At 42.7% G+C, this 14,890-nt stretch overlaps 1 protein-coding gene across 14 annotated transcripts in view; it reads left to right on the top strand.

The window, feature by feature from the left end:
- Window positions 1–14,890, top strand: part of cacna1g (calcium channel, voltage-dependent, T type, alpha 1G subunit) — a 331,510-nt gene that overhangs the window by 193,808 nt on the left and 122,812 nt on the right. For all 14 annotated transcript variants that reach the window (XM_074619026.1, XM_074619028.1, XM_074619031.1 and 11 more), the window contains exons 11-13: window positions 6,916–7,067; window positions 9,353–9,538; window positions 12,542–12,659. In XM_074619026.1, the coding sequence (XP_074475127.1) occupies window positions 6,916–7,067; window positions 9,353–9,538; window positions 12,542–12,659 (456 nt within the window). The remainder of the gene's footprint in view (window positions 1–6,915; window positions 7,068–9,352; window positions 9,539–12,541; window positions 12,660–14,890) is intronic.

Raw genomic sequence — 14,890 nt, 5'->3', positions numbered from 1 at the left:
CACTATTCAGACACATTGGCTTTAGATGTGAGAGGGTGTCAGACTTCAGTCTTTTCAAAGTCTCCTAGTGCATGGTAGGCATTAAATGTATTTTGTACATTACACTAGTCTGTACATGAGTGTGTGTGTGTTTTTCACATAGCTGTGTGTGTCGGCATTCATCTGAAAGGACACACATCATCCGCATTTGTTTACCCTTTTGAACTCTTCTAAATCGCACAATGTGTGCGCTCATGAAGGATTTGCCGCCGCCGCGCTCATCAGTGTACAAACGAATGGACACAATAAGGCAGCGGGATCAAACGAGCACATTCGTGTGCGTCTGTGAACCCGGAGACAGACACAAGAGACAGACGGCGACAAAGAGCTGAGATGAAACGGAGAAAAAGCTTGTTTTTGTGGGCAAATCATTTTTTTTTGGCAGAGGCAGGAGGGGAAAGATGTCTCCCTCTTCTCTGTACACATTTTCTACATTGTCCATTCGACATTGCACATGTATTGCACAACAGTGCTTCCTCTAACATGCTTAACAACTAACATGATGAAATACACTTATATTAAATCACTTTTCAGCTTCTCCGCTCTGATTCCCCAATTATTTCTCCTCATTATCAGTTGCTGTCATCTCATTCGACAGCCTAACTTAGAACAGCAATAAAAAAAAAAAAACTGAACTTGTCGGAGATGGATATATTCTTAGATTTATTGAACAGAAGGATGACAAGAAGATTGTTAATGCTAATATGCTGATCACAGCTGATTGAATTATGATTTTTGAAAGGTGCACAGCTTTTCGGTTTCGGTTTCAATGAGGAAGAAACAAGCCCCGACATTGTTGCGATGTGGTATCATTCAGCCCTCATTCATTTCATTCAGACTAATCCTATAAAATACAAAATATCCAAGAGGTGGTGCTGCTTGTACCTGCGTTTCCACATTCCATTTTCGTCAGTGAGGCCAAATGATTTTCCTTATAGCGCCGCGTCCACTCCGCACAACAAAAACCGGGCTAACGTTAACTAAACAATACATAAACCAACCCCAAATGTGATGCTATAACGCAAATATTAGCTGTTAGCTGTTATGGCTAGCCCCGTTCTGTGACTAACATATAACGTAACAAGTGCATATCAGCTACCATCTTCATTGTATCCCAGCTGCTTGGCGATCTCAAGCCATATATTGTCCTTTTATTTGGTTGTTGAGGTAGTAGTGTTTTGTCAAACATTATTGGGTGTTGCGAAGGGGACAGCCCATCGTTATTCCCAAACTCCAATAGTCCGAAAAATGTCCCATAGAGCAGAAAAAAAGTCCAATCATCCAACAGTCCGTTACCCCGAAAACAACCACCCATTGTTCTGCATGACCATTGCTCTGAAATTACACACTCTCCGTGCAACAAACACAAGTGCATGGCTAATTATTATGCAGAATGACGGCGATCAAAGGATTTTATTGGCCAAACATATATTTCCAGGCGGAAATCCGCTAAAACTGAGGTCCGTCCAAATATTCTATCCGCCGACGAATGTTCCGCAGGGGTGTGTAAGCATTCATAAGAACCCAGAAAATCCTTTTTTGTAAATTTCTGTGCGACAAAAATCCTTGCTTGGTGTGAAACGGCTTTAAAGCAGAACCTGCATTACCAACACAGTGCAAAGAGAGTGGGAAGAGATAGGAGGTCAATAGTGCCCACAGCTCCTGTTTGCCTCAGGGCTCCTAGCGGGTTAATCTGGCCCTGTCAGGTTGGATTGCTGGGCGTAGAAATTGTCTTAGTTTGACCCTGGAGATTGCTGTTCTCATCCCGTCTCCCTATCAACAGTCAATGCTAGTTTCATTGAACCACAGCCACCCATCTTCACCAAGTGCTTTTACGGTGCTTTCACACCTAACCCGTTTGGTTAAAACAAGCTCAGGTCCGATTGCCCGGTTAGTTCGGGCGTTCGTTTGGGCTGGTGTGAAAGTTGTCAAACAAACCCAAACAACCGAACCAAGACCACTTGATGAGGTTGGTCTTCCAAGCGGACGTTGGTGCGATACGTTTGTGGTGTAAGAGCACACAAATCAGATTTTTTGATAGCAATATGTGATTTTAGCATGATTTCAAAAGCTAAACTATTAATAAATCCATCTGCTTATCATGAAATCTGTTCGGGAAGCAATCACGGTTATTTTCCGTGATTACAAAATCGCCAAAACTGTCCAATCAACGAGTCACTTATCAGTCTGTATAATTTCATGTTTACTCCTCTAGGTTCGTTTGTAAAAAAAGTCAGTGTGAACAGGAACCGGACCAGAACTGAAATTCAACAGCGTACTTTCTGCAAGGAGCCGATGTGGAATCGTGAAACATTTGTCTTTTTATACTTTGTGCGGGTTTCTCCGCGTGGCAAACGGCCATTCTCAAAGCTCCTCAAAACCTTATCCATTTTCCCTGCTCATCCGCGTCCGTATAGATAGAAAAACTTTGATCTTCATGGACGGGCCGTGTCTGATGGTGTGATCATAGAGGCGCCAGATAAGATTATGTTCATATTAATAATTTTCGTAAAGTTCATACTGCTATGGGTCATTTTGGAAGGCAGTTACAACCTATTTTGTTTTTAGGTATGAGGACTTGTTAAAAGTAGCAGTGACAACAAGTGTGATAATTCATAACAAGCCAGTGAAATTCTGGGTTGAAGCTTCAGGCTCTCAATTATGGTGCAATATTACATCTTGGTGTTGCTGGACCTTCTTTTCTGCCTCAGGGCCTACTGTTGCATCCTAGTCTTATGGGAGTAATGACTTAATACTAAAGCAATGACTTGTAAGGGTTGACTTGTTCGAACTCAGATACGCTGTCAGGATGCTCTTATTAAAGTTTTCTGTAGACGGTGGTTGGTTTTGACTGCTGACACTGAGCACACATGCCCGTAGTGAATGACCTATTTCAAGTTTTAACCACAACATTTCAAAAAGTTCTGCAAGTAGTTACCATGCTGCTGTTATGTAAATTATTTATTTTATTAAATCAAATTAAAGAGTGAGTCAACACCAGACTGAACAGCATTGTTCCACTGCCATGTTTTTGTGAAGTTTGTTGCATCTCTGTTCGCACTTAGTACCACTGATAGGTGTGATCTGACCTGTGCAAAGTGATGTTACAGCGTACTAACACACCCTGGAGTACACTTCCACATCACCGCAGCAAGGTGAGAAGTTAAAAGTGCTAAGTTCGACATCTAGAGCATTAATAAAGCAGCAAGCAATTGCTATGTAAAGATGTAGAGGAGTAATGTCTACCTGAGCAGAGAATGAAGCCACACTTCCTCTGGCTCACCGTTGCCATTTTGAGAGCCGTTCAGAGGGAATAGAAATGCTCCCAATCCCGTATTTAGCACCTTTAAAGGAATACTTTAATATGATATTGCTTTCATATTTGTACAGTAAATATGAATCTAGTGAGGCAATGGTTCTCAAACCTTTTTTTGTCATTCCCCCCCTTTGGAAGAATTTTTTTTTTTTTTTTTATCATCCCTGTCAAATTCCGTATCTGTCCATTCTGTAAACCGACAGACTGTCTGAATGCAAACCAGTGCTATTATGAAATTGATTTGTTTAGTATTCAACTGCGAAAAAGATTCCGAGGACAAAACATTAGTTCCGCCCCACCTGTCATGCCACACACTTTGAGAGCCACTGGCTTAAAGACTGGAAACAAGCCAGCTAGCCTGGCTCTGTCCAACAGTAATAAAATCCACCTACCAGGACCTCTACAGCTAAATAATTATCATGTTAAAACTTTTGTTTAAAGGTGCTCTATATTATATCCAGAGCATTAATATAGCAGCAAACAACTATTTGCTATGTAAAGATATAGAGGAGTAATGTCTACCTGAGCAGAGAATGAAGTCGCTCTCCTTCTGTGTGTGTTGTAATCCGAGCTTCTCCGTGCTTTGTTGACATCGCCGGGCCTTCCGCCAATACCTACCTTAAGTGCATGTTCGTGCATGCGAGTGAGCGTGCCCCACTGGATAGCTCACCACAGCTGCTCTGCACTGTTCTCATACGGCGCTTACAGCTGATAACACCGTCCCGACCGACGACTACATTGCGGAAGCGTATCACCCACTCGTTAGCTACCAGCCGATGGCTCAGCCACCGCTATATGCAGAGCCGTGCAGTGGCAATAGAAATGCTCCTGATCTCGCATTTAGCACCACAAAAACCCAAGAGTAAAAACACATTCCAAGTCCCTAAAATGTTCCTTGAAAGGTGCTAAATTCAATATTCAGAGCAGAGGGATTGCTTCCACACGGCTCTCAACATGTCTGAGCCGGTGGCTCGCAGCTAATGGTATGAGAGCAGTGCAGAGCGGCGGTGATTAGCTATAGCTATGTCAACAAAGCACCGAGAAACTTGGATTACAACACACACAGACGGAGAGTGACTTCATTCTCTGCTCAGGGAGACGTTACTCCTCTATATCTTTACATAGATAATAGTTTTTTGCTGTTATATTAATGCTCTTGGGCCTCATGTATAAACTACTGCGCAGCTTTCACACTGGAAGATGGCGTACTCACAAAATTGGAAAAGTACGTAAGCAAAAAACTTTTCACATGTATAAAACCGTGCGTACGCCTGTTCCTGCGCACCTTTCCTTTATACATCTCAATGAACGTGAAATTGAGCGCAGCTGCACGTGCCACTTGGTCCGCCTTGTCTCCTCCCATTAATTATTATGCAAATGACTATACACACGCTCCATGCATTCACTTATTGTCCAAATAACGATGGCGAATCACGCTGGAAAAGGAAGAAAAAAGAAGAATGTCACCAAATGTGAAATTGAAGTGCTTGTTACTGAGGTGGAGGCTAGAAAACATATTTTATTTGATGGTCTTTCCTTGGGAATCAGTATCAAACGCTACATTTGGCTCATTGTTAGGTGGGCCAGGGTCCGGTTCATCCATCTGTAGCTCCTCTGGGGCACAGACACACCACGTTGGTTTGCCACACTGTGCAGCATGCGATCTTGGTTTTGGCACAGTGGTTAAGGCATGTCATCTCTGGGACATTAGTTTAAATATGTTTTTGTTGTGCCTTTCTGATGTTAAATATTATGCTCAAACTAGTGAAGAAATATGTGTTTTTTTAATCCCAGTTCATAAACAAAGCTCAGTAAGTTGAGTGGAAAAAATATTTTTACACATTTGACGAGTTTCAGTACTTTGTAGTTTGGCACTGCCAGATGACAGAGTTTGGAGGACGGCCCGCACATTTTCACAACTGGTCTAGAGTTTGCGGCACAGTCCGCACATTCTCACATCACGTTGATTTTTATACATCCCGGCGTGAGCGTGAAACACAGCGTACGCAACATTTTAGTACGTGCGCACCGTTTATACATGAGGCCCCTGGATATCATTGAGAGTACCTTAAAGGACATAAACAAAATAAGATTTTAGGCTGGAGTTAAGTTACCCCACACCCCCCAGGTTAAGACTGTTAGCTTTGTCAGCAGTGTTGCCGTTGTTTTCAGTGTAAGCGCTGTTAGCACCGTTAGCTACTAGCCACCAGCTCATCTGTCGCCATGTTGAGAGCCGTGCAGAGGCAACAAGAAAAGCTCCCAATCTTGCATTTAGCACCTTTAACTATTGGTGCTATATTTCCTTTTTGAAAGAGAAATTAGGGTCCACTGCCAAACTTGACACACTGTACCTGATGAAGGATGGGCTTTAATATAATTGTATATGTTTATTACTTTAAAAGTAGGGATACTGGAGCAACCATTTTTCCCCATATGAACTGAGAGCAGCGTAAACAACACCACCAGTATATGAATATTTCGTAATAGACTCTGTGTCACTGTTTCTCATGAGCTCTAGACAAACTGGTGCCGTAATGCAGCACAAGGAGCTGTTATTCAACTGGTGATGTTAATCTCTCTATTCCTTTTCTCTGTGTATCCATGCTAGCGTTGACTAATCGCTGCTTAAACAGTCATGGTGTATAGTGATTAGTGGCAGCCCACCAGGACGGGCTTAATGACACACACTGTGTTTACATTACATTACATTACCTCCTGGTTCAGCCCGGGGATAATGCTTCTGCCGGGACGCTATTTATACACACAGAGGGATATTGAGACTGTAAGATAGGCAGTCACACATTCCACTTTTATGATGGAGAACATGCAGACACAGATCAGGCACTCAACACCTTCCATCCTCTGTGTCATGTCAGCGCAGTGTGTGTGTATGACACCATGTTTTGAGCTGTGTAAACTGTTTATGGCGTGGAGATGAAAGGCCTTCGGGAAGCTCGTCTGGGCTGTTGCACACAGCCCCGCAGACACATAACAGCATTCTCACCGGCTCTTTTTCTCCTCGCCGATAATTACCGATGCTCGCCACGGATGTCCTGATTTACATACTGTGTCGTATTTGGATGTGCCGCGCCTTTTATCTCCCGGCTCATGTTCTTTTTCTCTTGTCTGTTTTTTTTATTTTTTTCTGGCACACATACACACCGTGTCGTTTGATCTAGATGTGATTGGCAGCCCAATTCTCTGATGAGCTTTTGAGCAGACGTCCCAGGCACATTCAGCAGCAGCATTGTGGTCGGTGTGTGTGTGTGTGTGTGTGTGTGTGTCCTGGTGCGAGATAAAGGTTCAGCGTGCGTATTGTATACAAGTGTGAAAGGACAGATTTGATCATTTGAATTGCTTTCCGCAGCAGGTGTTGTTGCCATAGTCATATAAATGTCTCGCTATTATACACATCCAGTACTGTTGGAAGAAGTTCAAAGTGCCGGCAGTCAACCTGAAAGCAAAGGCAAGGTTTATACAGGAGCATAGCTTGCCTCAACCATGCATTAACCTCTCCTCTCTCTTCGTCTCTCTTCGTCTCTCTGTGTCTCCGTCTCCAGCCCGAAGAGTTGACCAACGCGTTGGAGATCAGTAATATCGTGTTCACCAGCCTGTTCGCTCTGGAGATGCTGCTGAAGATTTTGGTCTACGGGCCCTTCGGCTACATCAAGAACCCCTACAATATCTTCGATGGCATCATCGTGGTGATCAGGTGAGCAGGATTTTTTCTGACATGGGGATTTTTAGGACCCGACACAAAAAGCCGACAGTCGGCTGTCGGAGAGTTTGGGTCTGTCGGTGAGCGTACTTTGGCCTAGTTTTTTTGGTGTGTCCCGCCCCCTCGGCTCTAGTCCGTCTGCCCGTGACGGCGGCTCTCTGGCCGATTTAGCATGTTGAATCGACAGCAGAGCTCGTTGGTGAGAGAAATCTCTCTGATTGGCTGTTCGGCTTAAGCGAATCAGTGCAGGAGAAGAGAAACGGACGTGAGGAAAGCAAGCCAACGAGTAAAGTCAAGAGGAAAACCATTTTTTCATCTTCATCTCATCTGATCATTCCAATGCACGGATTTTTTCACAGCAACATGGCCATCTGGAATGAAGCTAAGTGGTGAGTGAGAGCGGTGTGAAAATTCCTCTCACGCAGGCGCAGAACGTACGTGCTAACTGGCCGTCGGCTGTAGTCTTTGCAGTGTGTTCAAATGCAAAACAAAGGCGATGTGAGGCGACGCAACAGTCAACCATCATCGCCGCTAGTTCTTTGATGTCGGCTTGGTGTGTCTGGGCCTTTTCACAAAGCCCTGAAATGATACAGGGATCCTTTTTACCTGCTCTCGGTCTCTATCTTTCAAATGATACCAGTGGGAACACATAACCTAAAGGCCCTACATTGTACCCATTATTATTATACGAGAATAACCTAATGCTATAATACAGTCACGTTAGCTTTCCATCCAATAAAATGTACCCACACTCAAACCATTCCAATGTGGGGAGTAAATAGAGAGCGATTCTGTAGTCTGGTAGTAAACACGGTCAGGCCACCGCTGCAATAACGGCTTCTCCATTTCTACAAAAAGTGCTTCGCTATTGCTATTTTCAAGGCAGGTAAATGTTGAAGAAAAGTGACCTGCCAGGAGAGCTCACTGAAACAGGAAATGCACGCTCACATATGTCAGTCGTATGGGCTTCAAATGAAATAGAGATTAGTAGCTGCTTGTATATATAAAAATATAAAAATGAACATTATCGACAGAATGCGAGAGGTTTCAGTGTTGACGTGATGTCAAAGATGTCTCTGTGTTGCGTTGCCGAGCTATTTAGCCCCGGCCCCTCATGTCTTGTAATACCACTAATTCCTCGAGAGGCGATAGTGAGTCACTGTAGCGTCCAGTCTGCCTTCATGAGAGGACGAAGAAGTAGAGCTGCCCCAAGGGTTTGTCAATCACGTTGAAGGTACAGGGTCTGTGTACGTTTAGATAGTTTATTGGATTAAATCCAAAATGGCAGAAACAAGACAAAACTTGTATTTCCATTTCATCCTCCCCCCGCCACCAGGAGCCGACTTCGCCGGGAGGAGGGCAGGCGGGGGCTTTGGGAGACAAACCTTCAGCTAGCTGTTAGCTGTAGCTGATCCACAGCTAACCGCTAACTGAAGGTCCGTCTCCCGCGGAGCCGCCGCATGCTCTCCTCCCGGCGAAGTATTCTTCTGGCGGCGGGAAGGACGATAGGAAAATATACAATATAGGCCGACGCCACACATGAAGATTGTGAGATAGTAGTGTTACATAGACCGGCTCTCGAAGTTTCAGCAGTTTGGTTGAATTTTGCGTATTCTTGCCCTCATTATCATGGCACCTTTAATGCTAATATCCAAAATTAAAGTGTCAATTCACCATTTAAAATAATATTTTTCTTCATACATTTGTGATTAGTTAATACGTAATTAGTTGATTTCCAACACTTTGTAATGAACTACAAATAGTGAACAGTTATAATTGTTAATGTTTGATGTTGGTGTTAGTAATAAGAGATGTTATCATAAGATAAGAAACTACAAAGTGACTGACTGGCTGGTGAACATAGTGGTGCGATAAGGCATATTTTTCCCTCAGGAGTTGGTGGAGAACAACACAGAGCTAAAAGGAGATAAAAAAAAAAAGGTGTAAATAGGCAACTGTTAAACACGTTCATAAGGGGATATGTCATTGTCGTGTTTACAGCCTGTTCTTTATGGCCAAAAAAAACAATAAATACTCCTTTTAATGATTTAATCAAGTATAAATAAATGACGAACACATGTTTTTAAGTATAAATAAGCCATGTGCAGCTCCCTATCGAGTTGTAAGTGCTGTTTACAATGCTCAAACATTTATTGAACGTGTGAATTCTCTGCACATCGTGTTTAGAAATAGTGAAAATGGATACAGTACAAGCAGCAGTTCTTCATGACACTTCCAAAATGAATGTGTGTGTGTGTGTGTCTCCTCTCTTTGGACAGCGTGTGGGAGATCGTGGGTCAGCAGGACGGCGGTCTGTCGGTGCTGAGGACCTTCCGGCTGATGCGGGTGCTGAAGCTGGTCCGCTTCATGCCGGCCCTGCAGAGGCAGCTGGTGGTGCTGATGAAGACCATGGACAACGTGGCCACCTTCTGCATGCTGCTCATGCTCTTTATCTTCATCTTCAGGTATAGGGAGAGTAAACGACCTCGCATCCTGTCTCACGCTGCAAAAATATATAAATGTATCGATCTTACAATCTTGTGGGGGGAAAAAAGAAAACAGTTTGATTAGTGACCGTGAAACAAATTCTGCAGATGGAGCTGAAAGCACAAAGGTGTGGAATGAAAGTAAATTGGTAGATCAGTACATTGTGACTTCAACACGGGAAAGCAAGGAGCAGAGAGAAGCAGTGATCAGTACAGACGGTGTGACAGGAAGATCCGTCGATGGGGTGACGAGACTAAGTGGTTCCCTGTTGTCGTCAGCAACCCCTTCTTTCTGCCTGGTTAGGCCAATTCAATGTGTGGAAGTTTTCTGCACTTGTATAATGCACAAACACGCATGCAACAAAACTTCTCTACGCTACGCTTCAAACCTCATATGAACTTGAAAACCTAAGGAATCCATTGGAACCAACCGTGTCATACTAGCTTGTAGTGAAGGAGGCTAAATAACGATCCAAACTACAGGTAAATTCTGGCCAGGAAAAACTGTCATGGCCATTTTTAAAGGGGTCCCTTGACCTCTGACCTCCAGATATGTCAATAAAAAGGGGTGCTATGGATACCCACGAGTCTCCCCTTTACAGACATGTTTGGGGCAAGTCATAGTCAAGTCAGCACACTGACACACTGACAGCTGTTGTTGTCTGTCGGGCTGCAGTTTGCCACATTATAATTTGAGCATATTTTGTTATGCTAAACGCAGTACCTGTGAGGGTTTCTGGACAATATTTGTCATCGTTATTTGTCACACACACACAGTTCCAAGGGCCTCGTATATGCATATATAAACAGCCCTCTGATTTGAGTGAGGAGTTGCCAAGTTGACACAGCAGAGGCCTGTTCATTGATCCCTCAGCTCCAGTTGAGCTTCAGTGTCTGTGTTTCTGAATTAAAGACAGACTGCAGTGCAGACTCACTGCTGCTTCATAATAACAACACCCCCGTACAGTAACATACAGTGTTACTGGATGTAAGGGTGAACTTTCTTACTTTCTTTCTTGCAGTGTTTTTCACTGCGCTGCTTGTGTACAAATTTAATAAATGAGATGCAGCAAGTTAGTAAATTGGCGTTGGAAGTGTTCATGGGCAAATTTTGTCACGTTTGGATGGAGCCAGGCTAGCTGTTTCCCCAGAGAAATAGAAATAGGAGTAAAACGGACATTGAACTGTTTCCAGTGGTCATTTGACTAGTACAAAAGAAAAAGTTGTTAGTTGTTATGGCGGCAACAGAACACACGTCAGTAGGGCCGTAAAGTGTGGTCGCAGCTCGCCGGGAAGAGAGTGGACGCAGCTCCAGAGACAGATGGCGGGCGAGTTAGCTAGGTAGCTTGTCTTTCTCTGGAGCGGCAGGGAGTGAGGCGGAGGTAGCGTTAGACCCAGCGGCTCTGTTCGGTGCTATACTACACTGGTACAGAAAATGATCCGAACAAAGTTGTCACTGATGTGACGATAGCGATGTGCTTTCCTCCGCTTTGACAAGAGTGTGTGGTGAGTGTATGTTAGTTTATGCTAGGGCTGTCAAAGTTAATACGATAATAACGCGTCAACGCAAATTCTTTTTAACGCCACTAAATTGTTTAACGCATTAACGCATTTTTAGGTTGTAGCGGGCTCAGTTTTAAAGCTAGATTGAAGATACTGGCATCATATGAAATTAGAAAACCTAATGAATCCATTGGTATTGTCCATATCATGCTAGCTTGTTGTGAAGGAGGATAAATAACGCTCCAAACTTAAGCTACATTTTGTCGAGGAAAAACTGTCATGGCCATTTTCAAAGGGATCCCTTGACCTCTGACCTCAAGTTATGTGAATGACAATGGGTTCTATGGGTACCCACGAGTCTCCCCTTTACAGACATGCCCACTTTATGATAATCACATGCAGTTTGGGGCAAGTCATAGTCAAGTCAGCACACTGACACACTGGGCTTGAGTTTGCCATATTTTTTATGCTGAATGCAGTACCTTTTTGGACATTATTTGTCATTGTTTTGTGTTAATTGATTTCCAGTAATAAATATATACATACATTTGCATAAAGCAAGAATATTTAACCACTCCCATGTTGATAAGAGTATTAAATACTTGAAAAATCTCCCTTTTAAGGTACATTTTGAACAGATAAAAAAAAATGATTGATTTGCGATTGATCATGATTTAATATTTTAATCGATTGACAGCCAACGTTTATACGGAGGTCCACCACGGTCGCAAATAGCAACAGCGCACATAAAAATGGTCGCCGCTCTGACCATCCTACTATTATTTGAATAGGAATGTCCGCTCTATTCCTGTTCTATTTCTTTGTAATTCCCCTGCTTCCTGTCGCTGTGCTAAGATATGCTAATCACCTCCCGGCTCTAGCTCCGTACTTCCTCTCATCTCACTCTTAGTAAGAAAAGCAAATATTGTCAAACTATTCCTTTAATTTCCAAAGTAGTGCCAACACCTTTTATTTGGATGGAATTGTGTCTTTGTTTCTAATGCCAGTGATCTCCATTTGTTTGAATGAGTATAAAGTGTCATTGACTTGGTTTGTGACTCTCTCCATGGTGCTGAACTTAACCTGGCATAAGCACTCTTATTTCCACTCTCTTTCTTGGCAACATTACTGCCACAATGCATTAAGGGGCCAACTGTTTATGAACCAGTTACTGACAGTACTCCATATATGGTCTTTTTGTTATTTTTTTCTGCTTTTCTGGGTCATAAAACTAACTGGTGAATACTTCTCTTTGTGCTTTTGTATGACAGTCCCCTGGGCAGTAATTACCATTCTTGTTCAGTATATTTTGCCTCAGCTGTCTTGCAAGCAGCAGGTATAATCAGTATGCCGGAGTCAAAACAAGTCTTTTCAGCATGTTTATTTGTACTCTATCTAATGGGGTTGGCCCGATGTAAACATTTACCCTCCGTTTCCTGTTTGTGTTTTCTCCCGGCTCTCCCCTCCTTCCCGTGTCAGTATCCTGGGGATGCATCTGTTTGGTTGCAAGTTTGGATCTGAGAAGAAGAGCGGTGACACTCTGCCAGACAGGAAGAACTTTGACTCTCTTCTCTGGGCCATAGTGACCGTCTTCCAGGTGAGCACATGCCCCTTTTTTCCCCCCTTCCCTTTACTCTGTTAAACAATTCACTGCGTTATGGCCAATTTAGCTGCAGCTTTACGCCTGACTTCACAGTCTGTTGAGGTAGTAAAAATTTAACAGCAGTGTGACCTGAAGGTACGCGAGTTCATCTACCATCTGGAAACTTCCTGTGTGATCAAACTACCTGGTGAAGTGCCCTCGAGCAGCCGTCTCCCTGCGTCATTGGTGCCGACTGAACCTTTTCTCATTCAGAAACCGAGAAGACAATTTCCTCCTGAATAAATAAAATATCTCAAATCAAATATTCCTCTTAACTCTCCCTCCCTGCCTGGCCTTTATCTATCGCCCTCATTTACTTCCACTCTGTCTAATTTCCATTTCTAAGTATCTTACATAGGTTAAGTAGGCCTGTTTCTTGTTTCATGTCACCATGGATTAGTGATTTTGTAGGGGCCAACCATTCATCCATTATCTATCTATCATACTGTAGTATTTATTACCCTTAAAGGTCCCATATCGTGCATTTTCAGGTTCATGCTTGTATTTACGTTTACTTCCTGTCAGCTGATGTCATTCACATACACTGCAACAGGAAATAAACTGGTACACATTTAGAATGTTTACGTTTAAAACTGTGAAATGTTTTAAATATGTATGTATGTATATTTTTGACATCACAAATGGACAGAAATCCTGACGGCTTGTTTCAAACGCACAGTTTATGAATACGGGCTGTGTGTGTTTCTCTGTGGCTTAAGCGTTTTGATACTTTCACAGTATTCATATAGGACTTAAGCCTGCTTTATAATATAAAAGACATGAAAATCTCACTTTTTACAATATGGGACCTTTAATATAGAACCCATTTATAATTCAGTGAAACATCTGATCACGGACGATGTAAAGTGTCATCATGTCTCGCTGCACAGGACATTGTACTGACAAGTCTGTTCTCATGACGGAGGGTTTAAGGTATAGCTTCACTGATACAGTCAGTGCTTGTAGTACGGAGTAACAGAAGCTTTAGTTTAGCTTTACATTAGTTTCAGGTGTCAGGGCCCACCCTGGCCTTCACCTGAGAAATGACGCTCAAAAAGACGCATACCGACCATGAAGAAATATAAACCAACTATAAACAGATGCAAAGTAACTGCAAAGAGACACAAAATGACTACAAACAGACACAAAGTGACCACAAAGACACACAAAACAACTGCAGATAAACACAAAATTACCACAGAGAGACATAAACGACTGCAAAGACACAAAACGACTACAAAGAGACACAAAATAACCACAGAAAGACATAAACGACTGCAAAGACATAAAAAGACTACAAAGAGACACAAAATGAACACAAAGATAGATAGATAGATAGATAGATAGATAGACAGATAGACAGATAGACTTTATTGTCATTGTCATTGAAAACAACGAAAAACAGTTTAGCAGCTCTTTGCAGTGAAAAACAAACATTAAAAACATTTAGTCACAAGTAGAACAATAAATAAGTGGATCATCATAAAGTGCAAATTAAGAGAGACAAATTAAGAGAGACATAAACGACTGCAAAGAGACACAAAATGATTGCAAAGAGACACAAAGCAACTACAAAGAGACACTAAACAACCACAAAGAGACACAATGCGACCTCAGAGAGAAAGCGCCCACAGAGAGACACAATATGACCACAAAGAGAGACAACAAACAACTACAAAGAGACACAAAGCAACCACAAAGACTCACATAACGGCTACGAAGAGACACAAAACGATCACAAAGACACACAAAACCACAGAGAGATGTGTAACAACTACAAAAAGGGACAAAATGACCACAATGAGACACACAATGACCACAACAGGATGTGTAACGACTACAAAGAGACGCATAACAACAACAAAAGAGGCTAAAGCATCATACAGTCTGTGTGTCCTGCTCCTATGTAGGAATGAATGGTAGGTCCTTTTGCATGTTTGTGCCCAGAAGCCCATCGTCTCCTAATCCGCCCGTGAGTCACTTCAGCCGTTTAAAATCACGATCGCCCTCCAGAAACAAAAAGCCTGCTTTTGTCTTCCTCTGTCAGAAATGAAGGACCCACTGTTTTAAAGCGTACCCAGAACTTGGAGTGGTAAAACTACCACCGTTAGCATTGTAAAGGTCATGTGCCTAGCGAGAACGGAAAGCTGGACCAGCATAGAAACGGTATCTGAGGGGGACAAGGC

This window comes from Sebastes fasciatus, chromosome 20, assembly GCF_043250625.1.
Source record: "Sebastes fasciatus isolate fSebFas1 chromosome 20, fSebFas1.pri, whole genome shotgun sequence".
NCBI lineage: Eukaryota > Metazoa > Chordata > Actinopteri > Perciformes > Sebastidae > Sebastes > Sebastes fasciatus.
The sequence above is the reverse complement of the archived record's forward strand: the minus strand, read 5'-3'. Positions and strand labels throughout refer to the sequence as shown.